At 36.9% G+C, this 23,169-nt stretch overlaps 1 protein-coding gene across 2 annotated transcripts in view; it reads left to right on the plus strand.

The window, feature by feature from the left end:
- Positions 1 to 22,148, plus strand: part of SESN1 (sestrin 1) — a 120,575-nt gene extending 98,427 nt beyond the window's left edge. The window contains exons 1-10 of one of the 2 annotated variants that reach the window (XM_059176928.1): positions 1,758 to 1,989; positions 9,185 to 9,250; positions 10,026 to 10,226; positions 10,803 to 10,985; positions 12,647 to 12,889; positions 15,380 to 15,527; positions 16,677 to 16,789; positions 18,882 to 19,072; positions 20,241 to 20,385; positions 20,982 to 22,148. In XM_059176928.1, coding sequence (XP_059032911.1) covers positions 1,888 to 1,989; positions 9,185 to 9,250; positions 10,026 to 10,226; positions 10,803 to 10,985; positions 12,647 to 12,889; positions 15,380 to 15,527; positions 16,677 to 16,789; positions 18,882 to 19,072; positions 20,241 to 20,385; positions 20,982 to 21,068 — 1,479 coding nt within the window. In that variant the 5' untranslated portion in view covers positions 1,758 to 1,887 and the 3' untranslated portion in view covers positions 21,069 to 22,148. Of the gene's footprint in view, positions 1 to 1,757; positions 1,990 to 9,184; positions 9,251 to 10,025; positions 10,227 to 10,802; positions 10,986 to 12,646; positions 12,890 to 15,379; positions 15,528 to 16,676; positions 16,790 to 18,881; positions 19,073 to 20,240; positions 20,386 to 20,981 lie in introns of those variants that run through there. The other variant, XM_059176927.1, reaches the window with a different exon arrangement.
- Positions 22,149 to 23,169: the final 1,021 nt, after the last annotated feature.

Genomic DNA, 23,169 nt, shown 5'->3' on the forward strand with positions numbered 1-23,169 from the left:
AGACAACTGACCCCACTGTTTATCCCTTCCAGAAAATAAAAATCACAGCTCAACTCTTACAGCAGAGTCATCATTTTCATATACTTCTCTCATTATCTAGCAGTATGGCTCACAACCTCATATATCAAGTCCATTTATGTTTCCAAGGAATTCCTCTACAACCAGTTTATCTTGGAGGGTATTGCTGCAAATTGAGTGTTTTACTGAGTTAATTTTTGCTGCTTGTTTGTTTGTGACTGAGTGGGCATTTGATTATATTGTTTGCTTTTGTGGTTGTTCTCGGAGGAAGAGAGCTTGGAAGCCTCTGTAGCCTTTTCTTCTGTGTTAATATTAACCCAAAATTGCTTTTCTTGATCAGTAAAAAATTTTTTGCATGATTTTGCAATTTTTTTTTTTTTTAAGATTTTATTTATTTATTTGACAGAGAGATTACAAGTAGGCAGAGAGGCAGGCAGAGAGAGAGAGGAGGAAGCAGGCTCCCTGCTGAGCAGAGAGCCCGATGCGGGACTCGATCCCAGGACCCTGAGATCATGACCTGAGCCGAAGGCAGCGGCTTAACCCACTGAGCCACCCAGGCGCCCCTGATTTTGCAATTTGTTGTAAAAGCAATGTATGAGAACACACAGCATTTACCTTATCTGGAGAAGATAAAAAATAACCATTTTAACCTGCTTTTAAAATATGACACTTTAAGAGCTGTAAGAGTAACTTATTCTTCTCGGAGACATTGTAACCTCACTTCTAAGACTGAAACTTACTTGCATTTAGGAGTCCTGATTCTGTGTCTGTCAGTTTTTATTGATTTAAACTCTGCTTGTTTCCTTCTGTCAGAATGTTCCAGCTTTTTTTTTTTTTTCTTAACCTGAACATGTAAGCTTTTGGTGAAAACACAGGAGCAAACATGCACAAAGAGATCTTATTTAAAAGTTGATTTTTAAAAGAAGTTAATGAAGCCGTGTAAGGAAATTGTGTTAACACGGGACTTGAGAGATTCGTGTTCCAAGGCCAGCAATGTCAGTTATTTATGCTCCTTTAAAACCTGTATTTTCTCGAGTTAGTCATTAGATTTCAAAGTGAGAAATTCTTTCTTTAGAACCCAGGGCACTTATGAGAACATTAGAAATTTTAAAGCCTTCGAATATACTCGCAAAGAGAAAGGAAATTCAGAGATTGGCACCAAGGCTTATTATCTGTGTAGGAGAATGATTTTATAGTTTGTACATCGCTTACCAAAACTAATTTTATATTGAATATAGGCCATAGCCCCGTACTTGTTCCAACATTCTGTGCCCATTCAGCGTCGTTTGGGCATTTTGGGAAAGGGCGAAGGGGACTGCAATAGCTCATAAAATGTAAAGCGAACTTGGTTCTTCCTGGGAGTGGCAGGGTCAGCACAGAGAGGCTGGTCGCCGTTTCGCTCAAGGTAAATGAATCCGAGAGGGGGAAGGAGGTCAGGCTCTCCACTGCTGACGCTAGGGCAGGGGCACATTTGCCCTTCCCTGACGCCTAAGGGCCCGCGCCGCACCTTCAGCCCTAGCGCCCTCCGGCCGAACCCGCTCCCAGCGTGAGAATTAGCTTCTTGGGGGAGCTCGGACGCTCGAGGTTGTTTTTCCGCCGGCCGCCGCAGCCCGCGCGTCACCCACCGCTCCTCCGCGCTAAGGGGGCGGCCCTCCGCGGCCCCGCGGGCCGGCATTGGCGCATGCGGCCGCCGTGCGGGCGGAGTGACGGCGGGGGCGGGGCTGCGCGGCTTGTTTGTCGGGGCCGCAGGCTGCCGCGGTCGGCGCTGACTGAGGCGCTGCAGCCCGGAGCCCCGGCCGTCAGGTCAGCGCTCGCCTTCTCGGCACCGCCGCGGTTCTCCTGCACGTCGGCAGCGCTCCCCGCGCCGACATGCGCCTGGCCACCACAGCGAACGAGGCGTACACGGCCTCGCTGGCCGTCTCGGAGCTGCTGGGCTGCAAGCAGTGCGGCGGGGGCCGCGGCCAGGACGAGGTACCCGGGCGAGGGGCCGGGAGGGCGGGGACCGGGCAGAGCTGCCCGGGCTGCCCCGAGATCGCGGCGCCTCCCCGCCTCCCTACCGAACAGCTGCGGAGAACGCTTCTCAGGGAGGGCGCCCCTGGAGCAACCGCCCGGCCGGCCGCGCCGCCCGGCGGGGGCGTCTCGGGCTGGCCGTCCTCAGGGGAAGGGGCGGCCTGTGGTGGGTGGAGAGACGGTCTCCATCGTGAGTCGGGCCCGGGCAGAAAGGGCTGAGGCTGGCAGCGACAGCTGCCTCGGTCCTTTAAATGGAAAACGTAAATAACGTTGTCTTCTGTACAAGTCTCCACAAGTCAGAACCGAACAAAGCTCTAGTCTTACGGTAGAACAGCCTGTGGATTTTCCCCCCTTCGGCGTCCTGTCAAAACCGAGTACCAGTGACCCCCTCCCCCTTTGCCTCCTACTTAAAAAAAGAAAAAAATACATTGGAGTCCGTTGAAAGATAATGTTGCCTGGAATACGTGTGTTCTGCCAGCTCTATGACGTTATGCAGTGCTCACCCTTGTTTATTAACCATCCCTTTTGTGTCTGAAGTGGCCTTCAGAAAGCTGTGTAATTGTCACATTTTGTATTTTTTTTTCCTAAGTGGTTGTAAATAGGGCCCTATTTGAAAGTTAGGAATAAACCTAATTAAAATTTGAACCTTTAAAAGGCTCTCGATTCAAAAGGTGACAAGGAGAAAGTAGAGAAATAGTTATTAAAATTTAAAATGAAATCAGAATGCTGTGTTGCCTTAGTTGAAGAAATCCAAATAGGAAGTAGTTTGTCTGCAGCATTGCCCACTTAAATGACTGTTTTCGTATTTATATTTTTTGTAGATGGAGTCTGCATTGTGATTATACCACATATAGTCGTTTAACTTTAAATGAAGACACCTTCTCGTGAGGTTTTTAGAACAAACTTTTCTAGATTTTAAAATTCATAGGTACATAATACACTCCTGATTGTTTACAGATAATACAACCTAAAAAAAAAAAAAAAAAAAAACTTGTTATAACTGTTTGTTTGGAAACTCTATCAAAGAGAGAAAACTGTATGAAAGTGTTGAAATAGCATTTATGGTTTCTGTTTGCAGGCCATAAGAGATCTTTTCTCATTTTGAATAGAAGTGATCCCCAGTCATTGTGCTTGAATAGATCTGTTATTTCTGGTGGTATTTGTGTACAGAACCCTGGTTCTGGCCCAGATCTACAGTCTCTAAATATAGCCATGTAAACTGGAAGATAAAGAGATATATTTTAGCTTGCACATTGATTACAGTGCTTATGAGATTGTATTTAGGAAGCGGCTATAAAGTTCTATTTTATTTTTAACACAGCATGTGGGAAAATAAGTTAGGAAGTAGTGCTTTATAGGAAAACTTTACAAAAGAATTAAGAACATGACTCTCAAATGGCAAACTGACATAGTGCTTTAAAATGAGACACTTTTCAGGGATGGAACTCCTGATCAAAGTATAAAATACACATAGGGCTAAGTCAGCCGTACAAATCTAGTATTTTGAAGTCTGTGAGTTATTTTTTTTAGAATGCATTTCATAGAAGACTGGATACTGGGAAAACGAGGTAATTTTGAATATTTCTAAGTTCCTAAGTAGAGTTAATGACAGTTTTAAAAGAAGCACCAGTACATTTGTTATAGCAGGATTTTTTTTTTTAAGATTTTATTTATTTATTTGACAGTGAGAGATCTCAAGTAGGCAGAGAGGCAGGCAGAGAGAGAGGAGGAAGCAGGCTCTCTGCTAAGCAGAGAGCCTGATGTGGGACTTGATCCCAGAACCCTGGGATCATGACCTGAGCCGAAGGCAGAGGCTCAACCCACTGAGCTACCCAGGTGCCCAGGATTTTTTTTTTTTAAATAACACTTCTACATCTCTTCATTTAAAAAATTTTTGAATATCAGAAGGCTAGCACCCATCTATAAGTGATTCTTCTGAAGTGCTTCTCCTGAAGAAGGGAGAGTGGAGTGGGAGCTTTCACATTTTACACAATTTATTATTGTTTCGTTGAAGTGTGTTTCAAAAAGCACATACTGCTTTTGTAATTTTTTAAAATCAAAATTAATATCAATACTGTGGTTATTGGTATAAAACGTCTAGATAGTTTTTTAAAAGTGCCCTAAGTGCAGTGAGAAAAGTCATTCAAATGACCTAATTATACTTACTTTTCAAATCGTTTTGCAAGTGGATAAATACCAAAAGCCAAGAAATGCTTTTATTTTGCATTTGTGGCAAATCATTCATTCTTTCACTTGTAAGGATAGTGCTATAGATTCATAAATGTATCTTTAATACATTTGGAAATTATGATTAGAACATACTTCTAGTGTACAAACACTGATTCATATAGTGATATATATAGTCTTTCTGTGATACTATCAAGTCAGCATTTAAGAATTTTTATATAGTGAAAATTAGTGTGTTAATATTATACACTAATGAAGAAGTAGATCTTATGTCAGAGTTTTGCAGCAGTGTTGTCATGGCAGAGGCTGTTGCTCTCTTTCAAAATGCTGATTAGGAGGATTGTTGAGAGGAAAGAACTGTTAGTTCCCATGTTAGTTTTTCCAGCCACACCTTCAGGGAGAGCCTGTGAGCTTTGTGCTGTGATTAGCATCTACATCTGCTTTTCAAACAAGACCACTTGCTGTTGGCAGTTCTGCCTCTTAGAATCTGGATTGGCCAAAATTTGCTCCAAGTCTGTAATTCATTTTCTTTAACAGCTACAGATAAGGCATAATCGAAGTAACCTTCAGGAAGTTATGAAATGTGGTTCGTTTAGCTTATGATCACCCTATTGAAAACCTGCAGTACCTTTTTTAAATCAGTACCTGCTAGAAAATAGCGTAACTAATTTTGTCATGTTGCCTAGGAAAAGAAGTGTTTCCCAAAAAATGAATTTTCCAGAAAGTTGAAACTTTTAACCTTTTAGAAACAAAGGATACTATTTTATGACAATAGAGGTATCCAAAAGGACCTTTAAGGTATCAAAAACTCTTAAAGAGGCTCAAAAGAGTAATAATTAAAGATACCAACTGGATTTCTGGATTTCCTGGATTCAGACTCTATCTCCACCACTCATAATCATGAACTAGGTACTTGATTTTAAATTGTGTATATATATTTATAAAACATTATATGTAATTATAATTATTTTATAGAAATTTTATATATATATGTAATGTGAGATATATAAAAATATAAATAATTTGTAAAATGATCTCCTGACTGCCTGAATCTGGACTGGGATAAATTGGAATGGAGTTCATCATATTCTTGTATCCTTCTCACGTTCCTAGTCTATTAAGAAAAAGAACAAAGAACATCTTTTTGAGTCTAACCTTCAAATGTAGGAGAATAAACTGATGTGAGTCTAGAACAGTTCTATTTCCTATTATATGAGTCTTGACCAACTCTTTTTGTGAAAGACTTGATTTTTTTAAGTATGTGGGTATCCACCCCCCTTCTCCCCTTTCCCCAGTCCTTTCTTTCACTTCCTCTCCATTTCTTTCCTACCATTTCTCTTTCTGCTTTTACATGGCACAAACCTTTCACAACCTCTTCAGCCAGGTAGGAAATTGACCCTGGTAGTCTAAGTGTGAGCTGCGTAAAATTCTATTTTACCTGGAACTACCCTTAAGTAAAATAATGAAATTCCGTTCCTTTCATAGTTTTTCTACTTTCTGTCTCCAGCTTTCTTGCCAGACTGGTACTTCATCAAAGAATGAATGTGACCTTAGAACTAAGAGGCTATTAGCATAATGGGTCTATAATCCATTCCCATGTTTGCTTTTGACTAACATCCTACTTTGAAACACATAGTTTTCATTCTAGAAGAATGTATTTCTAAAGGAACCAAGAAGGAAGGAAGGTTTTGCCCATTGAAGGCAAGGAATAGGGAGACAGTAATACCAACATAACCACCAAATTTGTCTGTAGGGGCGGACTTTCACAGTTTTGAGAATTACATGGGATCATCGAAAAGACCCTTGCCATACCTATAGGAAAATACTCCGTTTCTGAAACTTTGGTAGCCAGTTTCTTGGAATTCTAAAGCTATTCTTTTATGATAGTTGAATATATTTTTGGTATAGAAACAAAACCAAGTAATATAATTCAACCTCTTTAAGGCACATGTGCTATCAGTCTTGTTATTAAAAATATGTATATGCCACCCACATGTTGCTGTAGTTGTAAAATAAAGTCCTAGAAATGGAATTGTAAATTTTTCCCCTCTCTTTACAAATAGTAACATAATACATACATAATATGCACTTTGCTCCCCCACTATATATATACATATATATATATATGTATATGTATATTTCTATCTCCTGGAGATCTTTTAAAGCCAACTCATGTAGAATTGCTTCATTCTTTGTAAGGGCTACATGCTGTTCTAGTCTGTGGTCATACTACATTGAAACAGTCTTGTTGGGTACTTAGGTGGTTTTATATCTTGTACTATTAAAAACAATGTTGGGAGTGATTGTCTTTCTACATGTGACATTTCTGTGAGTACAGGTTAACATGTAAGACAAAATTGTTGACTCCAAGGATTTCTGACTTCTTAATTTCAGTCATTATTACAAATTGCACTCTATAGGTTGTAGTAGTTTATACTTCTTACATATTTCTTGATCTCATTTCCTCACACTTCAGAACATTCCCATCAGAAATGTGTAAGTAATGAATGGCTGTTTATCTGCCTCCTCTTCAACACAGCCTATTATTAAACTTTTAATCTAAAGCAATCTTTTAGGTGAAGAATAGTAGCTCAGTGTAGTTCACTTGGGAGTTTGATTGTGAGGTTATCATTTTTCAGCCATTTGTATTTCCTTTTCTTGAAACTGTCCATGTCCTCTGTTCATTTTTCTGTCAGGTTTTTGGGGGTTTTCTGATTCGTAGGAATCTTCATGTATTCAAGAAATTTAGCCCTTTTGATATAGGAGTTGCAAATATATTTTGAATTTTCTGTTTGCTTTGGACTTTTTATATGTTTATTTTTCCCATGTGAAAGTCTGTTATGTCATCACACTTATCAGTCTTCTATTTTGTAACATCTGGGTTTTATGGCATTCTTAGGCCTAACTTCATTCTATGAGTGTTTTCCTCTAAAACTAATGTTTTCTTGTTTTTGTTTTTATACTTATCTCTGAAGTGTTAAGTCAAGTATGATTTATGGCTCCAACTTCACTTTTTTCTGAGTGGCAGCCTAGTTGTATCGATATTATTTGTTGAATAATCTGTTTCTCCTCCATTTGAAATGCTACCTTTTTATATACTAAGGCCTCAAGAGTAATAGTGTCTCTTAGGTATAAAATGAATAATAAACCCTTGAAATGGGTGTATTCCTAAAATGCATCTTATTTAAATAAGATTGTGAAGAAATTAGAAGGAATAAATATTGATTTTAATCTTAATGTTTTGCCCAATATATTTTGTTTGAAATCTATGTAATTGGATCAGAAATTCAGCAGTTAGAAAGGCTAATAGAGTCATTGTTTTTATATAAATGGCTGCATTTGTGCCAAGATGATGTATTGAATAGCAGGGATGTGGGGTTTTTTTTCTTGCAGTTTTTTATAGGCTACTAAAATCAAGACATGCACATGGCCAGACCAGTGAATTGAGTGCCTCCTCTAATGAAGGCTTCAGAGCATTGCTGTGTTGAGTCTCAGTGTGGAATAACTGGACTAAGACATCACTGGCTTCTAGTACATGGCTATTTGAATTACATTTCATAGATTAGTTGGCAGTTATAGCCTACTTTGAATCCAAGTCTTAAGTTCTCCCAATAAAGATTTACTTCAGTTTTGTCCTGCCTGCTTAATTTTAAAAAGTCCATTCTGCTCAAAAGGTTTTCATTCACTTGGACCAGATTTTTTGAATTGGTGCCACATATCCATCTCTGTTTGCTCCTCCCTTCTTTTTTTTTTTCTTTGAAAGGAACATCCTGATGGACTTTTGGAAGCAGTAGAGGGTTGAAATAATATTTGTATGTAATTATATAAGTAAGGGTTGATATTTAGATGTGTAAATTCTAGAAATTATTTTTGTTTGTTTTCTTTGAAACCAGATTGATTGATAAGACATGAACCTTAAAAAAAAAAAAAAAGTTGTATTATTTTAGTTTTGTTTCTGTGGCACTCTGTATTGGGGGAAAAGATGGACCCCGACTGCTTTATATCTGTTTTTGTTAACCATATTATACTGTCACATAAAATATAGGATTCTATTAGACTCCAGATACAGGATTCTAAATTCACTATGTCAAAGGGCAGAAAACCTTTATTTCTTATATCTTAATTAGTTGAGCTTCTCAAAAATATAAGGAGGGGTGCCTGGGTGGCTCACGTCATGATCCCAGGGTCATGGGATTGAGTCCCACCTCGGGCCCCCTGCTTGGTGGGAAGCCTGCTTCTCCCTCTCTCTCTCTCCCTGCTTGTGTTCCTTCTCTTACTATGTCTCTCTCTGTCAAATAATAAATAAAATCTTTAATACACATATATATATAATATATATATAAACAAAGATGATAACATTATAGTGTATACAAAACTTAAAGCAAACTCACAAAATTAGTTTCTCTAAGATTGTTTTCCTCTGCCACAGAGAAAACATGCCCTGCAGTAATTTCTCTTTTGTGGATTTAAGTCACTGCTTTCTATATTTCATAGTATCTCTTCTCTTATTGTGAAGTGTTATTATAGCTGTAATGATAATTACACTCCTTTTAGTTTAAGACATCTAGGTAGAAGTTAGGACTTTCTCATTTCTTGACAAGATACACAGGGATTAGTGTTTTGGTTGGTTGAGTTTTGGATGTACAAACACATTAGTCTTATTTTGTATCACTGACAGTCCACAGGGTTGGTTACTATGTGCTGAACTTTCTGTTCTAGACTTTCTGCCAAGTACTTTATGCAAAACTCTGCTTTTAGTGAAGCAGGTTTTATTGTCTTTAGTCATATTATAAGCTCTTATCAGCTATGCGATGCAAACAGAGGAGTGGTATGTATATATAGCAATGAAAACAAACCACCAAAACAAGCCTGTCTCTGTTCAACTGGTTGTTTTTCCCTCCCATTCCTGTAGCCTCAGTTCATGTTGTTTACTGCTGGAAGCTTGAGATGGTGTAATTTTCTTTTCTAGGAACTTGGAATTAGAATTCCTCGACCACTAGGACACGGACCAAGCAGATTCATCCCAGAAAAGGAGGTATGTTGTTTGTGAAAGTACATAGTGAACTGTATGCTTTTAAGGAAAAGCTTTCATGACCCACATCCTGGCATCTGAACAACTGTTGGACAACATGTTTTACGCAGAGTTAATAATCATGCTTTGGCAGTGAATCTGTGGGATTAGGAAGCTGTTACAGTCATGTTGATTTCTAGTATTTCATGATGCTTTTCTAACACCCATATTTAATCAAGGAAAGGTAAGACTTGTTTTTGACCAGTGATTTTCCATCTCCTTATATTTAGATGTTTAGGTGTCTGCCCATACCTGAGTTACTTGGTCAACCATCTCCACAGACTGGTATCAGTGCAAGATTGGATCTTTAATTCTAAATATGTAGAAATTTCTGTGCTTTGTTTTCAAGCATTGTTTGATGTTAATTTTGGTTCTCCTTAAATGAGTGAGAGTAGGTGTTATAAGGAAAGGGGAAAAGCTTTAGTGTCTGTTTGCAAGCTCTGCAGATTTGATCATCTAAATCTGCTGCTTTATCTGGATTCTGGCCAAGTCTGCAAGCAACCTATCTAGATGGCCTTTAATGTTCAACCTTTGTTGTTTATCTCCTTCTACACAATATGTGACTGTTTATTCTTCTATCTCGCTACCAGTTGAGTTAAATTTTCAGATTTCAGATTTCACACCTCTCTCAAGTCAGATTTAACCTGCTTCTAGATGACACTTAAAGAAAATAGGTATACACTGCATTCTAACACCAGTTTACATTTATGTAACCATGGTTTTCTTCTCTTTTATACAGATTCTCCAAGTGGGTAGTGAAGACGCACAGATGCATACTTTATTTGCAGATTCTTTTGCTGCTTTGGGTCGTTTGGATAACATTACATTAGTGATGGTTTTTCACCCACAATATCTAGAAAGTTTCCTTAAAACTCAACACTATTTACTGCAAATGGATGGGCCATTACCCCTACATTATCGGCACTACATTGGAATAATGGTTTGTATACATAAAGTGAAAAATCCTGCCTCCTTTATTAATCTTTTTAAGAGATGGCTAATGCTTTAAATACAGGATAAATACTTATATTCTTTTAATTGGATTCCTGTAAGGTATTATGTGGTTTTCCTCTTTCTAAATAAGTATACTCTCAAGTGTAACAGTAAAAAGAAATATGTATTTATATATTCTTGAGAACCATTTTCCATTAAATGAGAATAAAGAAGAGCAAAGGATTTAGTCCACTATTACAGATAGCTCACATTGACATAAGTGGTGCTACTCCTGTTCAGTTTTTAAATTATACTCCATTATATAATGGTTGGCACCTTTATTAAAAGTTTGTTAATCTGAGGATCTGAAAGTTGTTATATAAATAAAGTTTCTAAGGTTCAAATACTTTTACCATATATTTTGTTTGTTCTTGGAGTATTTTGGAGGTGCTTTCTATGGTATGTGTGATCTTTTTTAATGTTTATATGAAACTGTTTCTGTAGTTTATGGAAATTTTGCAAAAATACCAATCAGAACCTTTTAATATTTATAGCTGGATTGATCTTTTTGTTTTCTTTTAAGGCTGCAGCAAGACACCAGTGTTCCTACTTAGTGAACCTCCATGTAAATGATTTCCTTCATGTTGGTGGGGACCCCAAGTGGCTTAATGGTTTAGAGAATGCTCCTCAAAAACTACAAAATTTAGGAGAACTTAACAAAGTGTTAGCGCATAGACCTTGGCTTATTACCAAAGAACATATTGAGGTAAGTAGAAGTAATATATCTAGGGTGTCCCTTAGAGATTTTTTTAAATAGACTTTTATTTTTTAGAGCAATTTTAGGTTTACAGAAAGTGCAAAGTTCCTGTATTCCACTCCCTTGAACCTCCCCCCAAGTCTTTCCTATTAACATCTATCATTAGTATGGTATATGTGCTGTAATAAAAGAATCAATATTGATATATTACTGTTAACTAAAGTCTGTAGTTTACATTAGGGTCCACTCTTTGTGTTCTACAGTTCTATAGGTTTTGACAAATGCATATCATCTGTCCACGATTATATTATCATATAAAATAGTTTCACTGCTCTAAGAATCCTCTGTGCTCCACTTAATTCATCTCTCTCCCCTGATCATTTTACTATCATTTATTTTGCCCTTTCAGAATATTAGGGTTGGAGTCATACAATATATTGCCTTTTCAGATGAGCTTCTTTTACTTATCAATATGCATTTAAGATTCCTCTGTGCATTTTGTGGGCTTGATGGCTCATTTCTTTATTACTGAATAATACAATGTAGGGAGGTACCACAGTTTATTTGAAAGCCATCCTGGTTATTTACCATTTTGAATATTTGGGGGGGGGTGGCTGTAAGTTTTCAACTCAGGTAAATAACTAGGAATATGGTTGTTGGATTGCATGGTAAACCTATGTTTAGCTTTGTAAGAAACTGAAACGGTCTTCTTAAATGGCTACAGCAGTTTGCATTCCCACCAACAGTGGATGAGCATTCCTTTTTCTCCACATCCTTACCAGCATCTAATATATCAGTGTTTCAGATTTTAGCCATTCTGATAGGTGTGAAGTGGCATTTATGTATCTTTTTCAAATGCAGTTTGAAGTAGTTCTTTCTAGTTCTGTTTACTAATAGAATAAAGGTAGATAGATATTCCCTAAAAGTAACTACCATGTAGTAGAAATTCTTAAAAATACAACATATTTGGGGGCTTATCTTTCTATTTCATAGAACATTTCAGATATTATTACATGATTGAAGCATCTGATTAAGATATAAAATTTGAATATGATTAACATAGTGTCTGTTGTATCATCTGGTAATGGAAGATTAAACAAGATTATAAAACAGATAATGAAGCAGAAGGGATACAAATTTGTAAGACTGAAAACTCGTAGCCTTTACCTTGAGCATAGTTTTTAAAATAATAATTATAATCTGATGATTTAGGAATATTCAGAGTCAAGTTGTTTAAACAACTGTCTTTAAGATTTCTTGAGAAAGCTTGATAATAGAGAAAAACACAGGCATATTTTATACAGTAGCTGTCACTTGAAATACACCTGGATGAGACTTTGAACTAAAAGCAGTTAATGCATTTATAATCCACCATCTGAAATATGGCAACTGCATTTAAGCAAAGTGCATTCTATTACATTTAAATCAGGATTTCAGAAAATCAAAATAATAATGAAAGTGTCATTAGCAGGCTATGTTAAGCTCTATTTGAAAATAAGTAATTATTTTAACAAATTCTGGGTTCTGCATGTCTCAAATTATAATTTTACTCTAGGTTTTATGTAGTGACTATTCCTGTTTTAAGGAGATTAAATACCAAGATGAACTATTCACTTTTACCAACACTGTAACCCAGTGTATAAATATGTTCTCATTTTTTTTTCCTTAAGGGACTTTTAAAAGCTGAAGAGCACAGCTGGTCCCTTGCAGAACTGGTACATGCAGTAGTTCTCCTCACACACTATCATTCTCTTGCCTCATTCACGTTTGGCTGTGGAATCAGTCCAGAAATTCATTGTGATGGTGGCCACACCTTCAGACCTCCTTCGGTTAGTAACTACTGCATCTGTGACATTACAAATGGCAATCACAGTGTGGATGAGATGCAGGTCAACTCAGCAGGAAATGTTTCGGTAAGTATTATCTGTTACAGGATTATCATCATAAGACTAATCACAGTAATTGCTGTTTTATTGTTTTTTTTTCATGTGACTTAGAAAACCCACCCTTGAAGTCCATAGAGATATTAGGCCCCTCTATCTGTTCATTCCTCTAAATGCCCAGCACTCATTTAGTGCTAAGGGATATGTAAAATTTTAAGACCCTCGAGTAATTTTAGGATCAGGAGCCATCAGCATGTGCCCCAGCAGAGCCAGCTAGTATTGGATGGGTGCTGCAGTGAGATGAGGGGAGGCTGAGATCTTACAACTTGGCGGTCCAAGACTTCCTGGTGCTGATCACATTCTTTTCCTTCCTTTTGCATAAAAGAAACAGGCTGGTTTCATAATTATCTTTCAGAAGATTTAATCAGCCTTTACCTGGAAATTTAACCTTTTAAAATTCTTTCTCATGTTTAACTTGGCACAAATATATATAAAAGTGAATGTAAATTTATTAAAACATTTTCACTTCTATTCCTCCTTTTCTCTGGCTTTTATATTTTCTTAATTTTTTTATTCCTTTGAAACAGATTAGAACAAGTTGAATTTTCTATAAGCAGGTTTTAATTTCCTGAATATGATGAGTCAAAATTCCTTTTTCATTCCTTTGCTATAGCGAAAGTTTACTTCTGTTTCTAAAAAGAAATCACAGAAACAGCATCACAGTCTTCTGAATACTTTGCATAGATTTTCTGAGTTATATTATTCCTTTGGAGCAGATTTAAACAGTTTGAATTGCCTTTAGTGTATATATTTGACTGTGGGCAAGTTACCTAACCCCCCTGAGCCTCTGTTCTTTCATTCATAAATAAAGGTCAAACACAAGGTTGAGGCTTAAATAAAATGTTTCTAAAGAAGTTAAAGGCCTAATACAGCTGGCATTTATTGGGTGCTAAATAAGAAGCATTTACATATTGTGAGATTAGCACATGAAGGGAAATATTTTTCCCAGAGTTGATCACTGCTGTGCTGACAAGGTTCAAGACCATCAGTTTCACCCTCTGTTGAGCTACCTGGATTCATGTTATAGCCCCACCTTTGGCCACTGATTATTAAAACAGAAGGGTTAAAGATGGTCTAAGGCAGAGTGTATATCAGTTGCTAGGATGCTTGGAGTTGGATTGTTGTCCTTCCCCATATTGGATTTAGAACAAGGCTAAAGAAGATCATGGGGTGGCGGGGAGTCTCACAGCACCTTTGGAAGGGCCAGAACTTGCCTTAAATCTTCAACTAATAGGTATTTTGTCTATTAGTGCTTAAGAGAATTAAAATGTAAGATGGGTTTACGCAAAAGAAAAAGTTATTTACCATATATATATATATACACACACACACATATATATGCACACACATACATGTATTTATATGTGTATATATACATATATACACATACATACATACATATGAATGGAGAGGCCACCTCTTAATGCTGAAATGATATGTATTAAATGAAAAACCTTGTTTCATTATTGGAAATTCCAGAACTTGTACTTTTTGAGTATGTATTTGTGCAGAAAGGCAGGAATGCTTTTTTGGACAGCAGACGAATGAGCAGTAGCTTTAGTTTGTAGGTAGGTACAGTTAGCACTATGTATATATGTACTCCGGACTACTTAGAAGTAGGACTTTGAATATAACAAGTCAGCTTGAGTTGTAGTATATTTTGGGAGAATCAGTTCACTACAAATTGTGACTGCCAGACCCATTTGCAGAGGTCAGATAGAAAATTCCAGCCCTGAAAGGACAGGTTTCATTCTTTTTTTTTTTTTTTTAAGATTTTATTTATTTATTTGACTGTCAGAAATCATAAGTAGGCAGAGAGGCAGGCAGAGAGAGAGGGGGAAGCAGGCTTCCCGCTGAGCAGACAGCCCAATGCAGGGCTCAATCCCAGGACCCTGGGATCATGACCTGAGCAGAAGGCAGAGGCTTCAACCCACTGAGCCACCCAGGCACCCCAGGTTTTATTCTTAATTGGCAAATTAGAGCTGATTACTATAATTTGAAGATGATAGACATCGTCACCATGAAATGACAATACAACCAGTGTGCATAGTTGATGCAAAACCACTTTTACTTTGTATCTTATTTAACTGAGCAGTTTCTGTTTATATTGACAACTAGTTTTAAAATTTAATTCTTAAAACTTAGCATTAACTTACTGTTAATGCTAAATTTTAATTCTTAAAACTTAGCATTAACTTACTGTTGATGCTATTAATGATATTATTACTGATTTTGTAAGGTAAAAATGTGTTCTTAAAATCACTTTTTAAAATCTGCATATCTATATATGTAACAGGCCAAAATAATTCCATTTTTTAATCATTCTTGTACTTTAAGAATCATACAGTCTATTTTTCCTATATTCTGTTCTGTTTCATAAGAATTTGTATCCTAATAAGAAAATTTTAAAATTTCAACCTTTATCTTACATATGTAACATTAGTTGTATTTTCTCTTTAGGTAAGTGATTCCTTCTTTGAGGTTGAAGCCCTCATGGAAAAGATGAGGCAGTTACAAGAATGTCGAGATGAAGAAGAGGCAAGTCAGGAAGAGATGGCTTCGCGTTTTGAAATTGAAAAAAGAGAGAGCATGTTTGTCTTCTCTTCAGGTAAAAGCCGTCATTACATAGTCAACAGAATTTCTGTTGCTTACCCAAAAAGATCCCCACTTTATTTAAAGAATTTAAATAAAAGTTTCAAAACATCAAATGTTTTTCCTTTTAGAGAGGCTATTATTACATAGGTATTCCTGCTTATAAATAAAGCAGGCAACCGAGAAAAGGACGTTATAGTATAAATAGCACTAAACTAAAAGAGGATATTTGAGTTTGAGTACTAAAATTCACTGCCAATAAGCTTTGTGAATGTAAGTCACTTAACATATGAATGCTCTTTTTCCTCTTCTTTAATATTAGGAAATTGAGTTCATAAAGCTCTAAGGTTGCTTTTCAGCTTTAGAATTCTATGGTTTATGCAAAGGAGCTATTTATTAGACAGCTAACAACAAACTTAAATCCTTTATGTTTGGCCTTTATACACAGGCTATAGGATTTAATATTTAAACCAGGTAATTTAAAGGAAAAAAATTAAAGTATCTCAAAATGTCTTGATAATAGAGTGGGGAAAAGAGTATATGTGTTAAAAGCACCAAGTTTCCTAATAGCAAAGAAAAAATGAAATTTGTATAAATGAAGGTTGGATGTTCTCTTGTTTCTCCCTGAGGAAAAGTTTTTGTTTCTATTTTCTTCAGATAAATGTGAAAATAATCCCAGAAGTTCAGGAAACATTATAAAAGTGATTCACCATTCCAGAAATTGCTTCTAGGACCTTTGAGGTGTTAGAGAGATTATATTATATATTATAGGACATTGATATTCAACCGGAAATAGTCTTTAAGTGTTACACTATAGAGCACAGATGATTTATTACCATAAAGATTATCCAAAAGTATGTTCAGATTTTGTGTGCATAATTTTAAAGTAGCACTTGATAATCTAAAATTAGAGTGGGGACATCAGAGGGTATATGAAAGAGAGGAATGCAAAGCATAGTAAAGTCAACCATGAATATTTGTTATAACAGAGAATCTTATTACATTCCATTCACTGGTAAATAAGCGATTTCTCTCTGTGGTTTTAAGACTTTAGTTGACTACTCAGTGTCAGAGTTATCCTATTTTTACTTGTTGTAGGTAAAATGAATTTCTAGCATCCTGTTTTTGAAAAGCTTTCAGTGACTTTTTTGTTTAATTATTTCAGATGATGAAGAAGTCACACCAGCAAGAGATGTGTCTCGTCACTTTGAGGATACTAGTTACGGCTATAAGGATTTCTCTAGACATGGGATGCATGTGCCAACATTTCGAGTTCAGGTAAAATTGCAGCTTAGTGTTATGCACCTGACAGGTTAGAAGTATGTCAATCTGACTTAAAATAAGAAAAAGTCCCCTGGATTTGAGAATTACAAAATGTTGCAGAAAGAAATAACTTTTCTATGTCAGGCAGTTCCCTTAAATATATTTATTTTATTGTTAAAGTTCATAAACCAGTGAATCAGAAATCAAAATACATTCATCCATAAAACTAAATCGCAATATTGGGTTAGGTTCCCAGATACCTGGTGCATTAAAACTCAAGTCCCTGATATATCTGAGCCACGAATAACAGTAGCATGCAGAGCACTGGCTTTTCTCCCCTCTTCCTGTTGAGCGCCAGTGCTACAATGAGGTCCTGATATGCACCAGGCCTGAGTGGCAAGAGAAATGTCCCCAGCAACTCAAGCATTATATGTATGTGGGTGGAAGGAAAGAAGATAAAAAAAAAAATCAGAAGTGAAAGATATGCTTTGTTCTTTTTAGAGAGAGTAAGTTTTTGTTTTCTTTTTGTTTTGTTTTTAATTGGGTGAGTTTTTATAGATAGAATAGAAAATTAATCAGGACAATTACAGTATCCTAATTCCCTTTAAAATATGTACTGTTATTGGAAGCAATGAGGATTCACATAAATGCTAGTCCAAAAGTACTTAGCACTTATCTCTTAGAGTGAATAAAATTAAGTGATATAGGGAATAGAATTATTGTCAGTAGACCCAGTTTCTTTAGCTCCCCAGTCACTAACTTTGAAATACACAGTAAAACTCCCTCAGTACAGTTGTGTGCATATTGAGTTCATGAAACTTAGGGACCTAGTCATCCTCTAGGATACCAGGCTCCTTCTTTGTTTTTGCTTTAGCAGGAGGCACAATGCTAAAAGTGTTTTACAAACATCTCTCAGTAGCTATGTTCTCTGGTTCCACAATAAAAGTTGAAAATCATCAATTAGCAAATATTTATTCCGTGCTCTAAGCTTTGTAAGACTGCTTCCAATCCAATTGATTAGTAGAAACATACTGCAGCCTAAGTGTATTTTTTAAATAGTCTATTGCATAAATATTTAGGTAGGTAAGGTAAGTAAAGTATTTAATTCAGATTAGTTGATACTCCAGCTTCCTTAATTATTGTGAAGGGCTAATGTTAATAACCTTTATCAGAAATGTGAATATTTGAGACCTATAGGATTTTGTTTCTTTGCTCAAGTGACGAAGATGGTGTTTATAGGGACAAAAATTTTGGCACAAGGAAGAGTTACAGAATATTCCTACTTGATAATATAATTGTGTCATGAAATAGAATTGAAGAGATCATGTAGACTAGAAATTTTATGGAGTAAATTAGGATTTGAAAGATTTAAATGATCCAGAAGCATGGGCTTTGGAAAGCAGAGGAGACTACAGGCAATAATTGAGCTTCAGTTGAGAGACAGAGTGAGGGAAGGGATCATAAAGAAATTGGCTGGATGCTGAGTGTTTGAAGCGAAGGATCCCTACTTCTGATTAGTGGGAAACTAGTTTAAAATTGGTCAGGTTTGTAGGTTTGGGGATCAGAGTGATAACATACCAAAGAGGTGTTCCTGGAAAATTAATATGAGAGCAACCTAGTAGTGTAGGGGCTTACTTTGCTTGAGGTAGAAATAAAGGAAGCAGGAAGATTTAATGTAGGAAAACGAATTAGGAAACTCAGCACTAAGAGAAAGGAGGGAGGAGGAAAAGGAATGAGTGGTGGTTCCGAATTAAAAATGTACAAAATTTGAGGACTGTTGGAATAGCTGCAGTGAGGGAAAAGGAGAGAGAGGTTGCCTCTGGATGCTGATTGAGGACAGAGTGAGAGGAAGCTGAAAATGGGTAGTCTATGTGTAAGAAAGAATCCCATTGGTTTTTTACACTCACTGAGTTACGAAAGCTTTGTGTGCTGCAGTATAGAAATTGAAAACATCAGATTATACTGCAGGTCAAGCTGGGAACTAGGATGCACTAGAAAGGCAGGAGATTCCAACTGCCAGTAATCTCACCATCGACAGAACAGTAGACCTAGAACTATACTTGGCCACATTTTAATTATTCATATTTGTTCTGTTTTCTGTATTTAGGACTATTGCTGGGAAGACCATGGTTATTCTTTGGTAAATCGCCTTTATCCAGATGTGGGACAGTTGATTGATGAAAAATTTCATATTGCTTACAATCTTACTTATAATACAATGGCAATGCACAAAGATGTCGATACCTCAATGCTTAGACGAGCTATTTGGAACTATATTCACTGCATGTTTGGAATAAGGTTAGTCTGTTATGTTTATAAAGAAATATTTTCCTCTGGACTCAATTATTCAGGTGCTTGGAACACACATGCAAGACACACATATACAAATGCTCCCATCACAATAGCTTATTTTTATGCTGCTTATGAACCACTCTTTCCTAGCTAGGCAGAAGGGAGTGAGGGACATTGACAAGAGTTAAATGACAGATGCCTCCAGGGAAGATGAGGGCAAGCAACCTGGTCCTAGAGCATGAAGGAAAAGTGTGTCCTCAAACATCTTTGATATCATCTCCTTGGAAATTGGTACCCTTATAGTGCACTCCTAGCTCTTCTCAAGCTCCTTCTGAGGACTACCTGATCCCATGATACATCATCAAAATGCAAAATTTTCATGTCCCGACTGTTAGGTATTCAGCCATATTATGTTATATAGGAAATGCAACCATTACATATATACCACCTTCTAACATATATACACAAACTCCACACTGTAAGAATTTGATTATTTTAGCTGTAAAATCTTGCTGTTAATTTTATCCGTGACCAGACTATTGACTCACCACCTCCAGAAAAGTAGTAAAGCCAGCTTTGGAAGAGTTTTTTTGTTTTATTTTTTCCTTTTCCACTGAATACCAAATAAGACACTTCAGTCTCTGGCTGTTCTAGAAACCATCACCCACTGGGACAGAGCAGACACTGCTGCATACAACCATCTCAGCTTAAAGAATAGCCTTTCCTAAGTGTAGACGCTATGAGGCCATCATCCTTCTCTTTGGAATAATCGTCTGCCAACCCCCCACCATTTTTTTCCTCATCTGATCCCAGAAACTCCTGGAAACATAAGTGGATTACCATCTATATATCATTGCAAGAGTAACCAATAAATATTGTTTGATTTGTGGAATTCTTAACTTCAGCAGTTCTCATGCTTTTCCCACAATTTCCTCAGTGTGTTTGCTTCTTTATGATTATAAATATATACTCCTGCTTGGGCACTGGCAGATTTTGTTCCTCTCCCTAACTTCTGTTTTTCATCCCTTTCTGTTCACTTATCCACCCCCAATTAAACATTGTAAAGCAGTTATTTGGGGGACAGAGAGGGAAAAAGAATTTACTATTATTGCCCATAATTTCATAAGAAAAGAGTATATATTGAAAATATAATTCTCATTTTGTCTTTTAACAGATATGATGACTATGACTATGGTGAAATTAACCAGCTATTGGACCGTAGCTTTAAAGTTTATATCAAAACTGTTGTTTGCACTCCCGAAAAAGTTACCAAAAGAATGTATGATAGCTTCTGGAGGCAGTTTAAGCACTCTGAGAAGGTATGTACCTGTTGTGGTTTGTTCAACAGTGACTCTCATTCTCCTTCAGCTATCTAATGGCCCTCAAATCCTTTCCATCACATCTTCCAACCCAGAGAAGAACATTCCTGCACATCTATCCCTGATATCTCTTGGAAGGAACCTCATTATAGTGTTAGAGTAAAAGAATAAAAACAGGTAGCTGGTCTCACTTCAGAAGTGCTGGCCTGACTGTCACTGCTTGGGAGAAAGAAGACCATTTTGCAAGAGCTCTTTTTTACTTGTTTATAGATAGAAATGTCTGGTCTTTGATCCATCTTTTTTAAAATTAAATTATTAAATGATTTGGCAGAGGAAGTTGGTATTCTAATAAAGCAATGTCTAGATTTTCTGAAGTGTAATAAACTTCCAAGAAGGGATGTGATCAGATATAAATATAAGCCAGTGTCTATCCAAGAAGAACATTAGATGGCTTTCATTTTAGACAAAGTCAAGACTTCTAAGTTATTCAGTAGCACTCAGAAAATGTACTTAGTTTAGGGGGTTTTAGCCGCGCTGAGAAACTGATTGGGGATGCTTATAACCCTACCTTAAATTATGTTGTGTTTTATATTCAGGTTCATGTTAATCTGCTTCTTATAGAAGCTCGGATGCAAGCAGAACTCCTCTACGCTCTGAGAGCCATTACCCGCTATATGACCTGATGCCTTTCCTCCATTAAAGATAATGGAATGATCAGCAGATATAGTCTACAGGGGATGGTACTAAGCCCCAGGACCAATGGTAGATAAAAGAATTCAGAAATCCATTGTGCCATGATTCCTTTAGTTTTTGCTATGTTACTGTGGAAACACCACTGCTGGCACGAGCAGTGAATGCTTGGCAGCTTCAAGTGTAGAGCTGTGAAGAAGGGCTGCCGTTCACAGTATTTTGCTTTTTGACAGTACAAGATGCTGTATAACTGTTTTAATACAGCAAATAGTAACTCTCCAAATCCTGTTGCTTTTATGTTAAATAAGATAACAAGAATTGGAGCATGCAGAGAATGGGACTTGGATAATGACATAAGCTTTTTATACATAAAGAATTTTAGATCTTGGTGCTGCTATTTCTGCTGGTGGAATGACTATAGAGTGGCTGTTCCAGTTAAGCTATTAGTAATAAAAGTGAACACTGCTACTATCTGAGCCTACATACCTAATTTGTGTGGTTTCAAATTAAACTTGCATATGTGTTATTTTTTTTTTGCATTTAAAAAAGCATAGAATTATTACAGCTCGGCAAAGGCCATTTTGATGGTAACAGTTCATTTCTTTCATTGGATGAATTAAATTACAGTGGCATTCTTAAAGATTTTGTTCAAAAAGCAATCTTAAATGAAAGAGTATAAATTGTAAGGAAAGCTAGCTATCTTTTCATATGCTCTTTCCCAAGATTCTCTGACACTGGAGGGCAGCTGTCTTGTGCAGTATTTTGTTTCCAGCCTGAAGTTGTGGGAAATGTTGCTGTAGACTGCTGCGCAGTCCCAGGTGCATTCTGCCCCTTTGCTCCTGCCCGCCTCATGGTCCCCACTTTAAAGATTGTGGAGCCGTTTAAATAATAAAGCTGGAAAATATTTTTAGTCGGGTTATCAAATTTGATTTACAAAAATGCTAACTTTGTTTGAAATGCAAAAAGATTGAAAAAATGTATTAAGTACACTTTGTATTCTGGAAGCGTGAATTGCTTTTGAAGTCTGTCAGTATTATTGGTATTTTTCAATAAAGAATCATTTTTTTCTCCAATTTTATGTACTATCTCAAGCTCTTTTTTTTTTTTTTAAGATTTTATTTATTTATTTGACAGAGAGAGAAATCAAAAGTAGGTAGAGAGAGGCAGGGAGAGGAAGGGAAGCAGGCTCCCTGCCTAGCAGAGAGGAGGAAGCAGGCTCCCCACCAAGGAGAGATCCTGATGGGGGGCTCAATCCCAGGACCCTGGGATCATGACTTGAGCCGAAAGCAGAGGCTTTAACCCTCTGAGCCACCCAGGCACCCCTGCTTTGTGCTTTTGAACTGAGATGTTTCAGATTTCAAATAAGGATTATCAAGGGACACTGGGCTGGCTCATCCCCACATAATAATTGATCTATAGACCGGTCGAATCTTACCATGTGGGACAGTTCACACAGGTTAATACTGAATGTAAGCTAGAATGAGAATTGTTGGGAGTGCCTGGGTGTCTCCAGTGGTAAGCACCTGACTTACTCAGGGTTCTGGGATCGAGCCCCACATCAGGCCCCCAGCTTGGCAAGGAGTCTGCTTGTTCCTGCCCCCTGCTCATGCGCTCTCTCAAAATCTTTTTTAAAAAAAAGAATTATAATTTTGGCTGTAATTTTTAGAATTTTTATTCTATTACTGTAAAATTTTCTTAACCAAAATTTGGTGAATTTCACTGGTTGGTCACCTGGCATTTCATTTAGATTTCTGAAGTGTCTATAGTATGTTGTCTTTTAATTTGGTGAATGTATTAAACTTCTCTCCCACCCCCTTAAAAGTTGGTTGAGCATGTGACTCCTGATCTTGGAGTTGTAAGTTCAAGCCCCACATTGGGTATAGAGATTACTTAAAAGCTTAAAAAGAATTATTAGAAACAAAGTCTAATTTGACAACAGAACAAAAAGATACTGTCAAATTTAAATCATTAAATCATTGAGCTCTAAATATAATCAAAGCTGTTGTAATAACTGTTACTTATCAAAACATTTGAGCTCAATCCAGTGCGTACAAATTTATCATGTATGGATGAGAGGAGGGAGGCAGAATTTTA

The sequence above is a fragment of the Mustela lutreola genome, chromosome 6 (assembly GCF_030435805.1).
Source record: "Mustela lutreola isolate mMusLut2 chromosome 6, mMusLut2.pri, whole genome shotgun sequence".
Lineage (NCBI taxonomy): Eukaryota > Metazoa > Chordata > Mammalia > Carnivora > Mustelidae > Mustela > Mustela lutreola.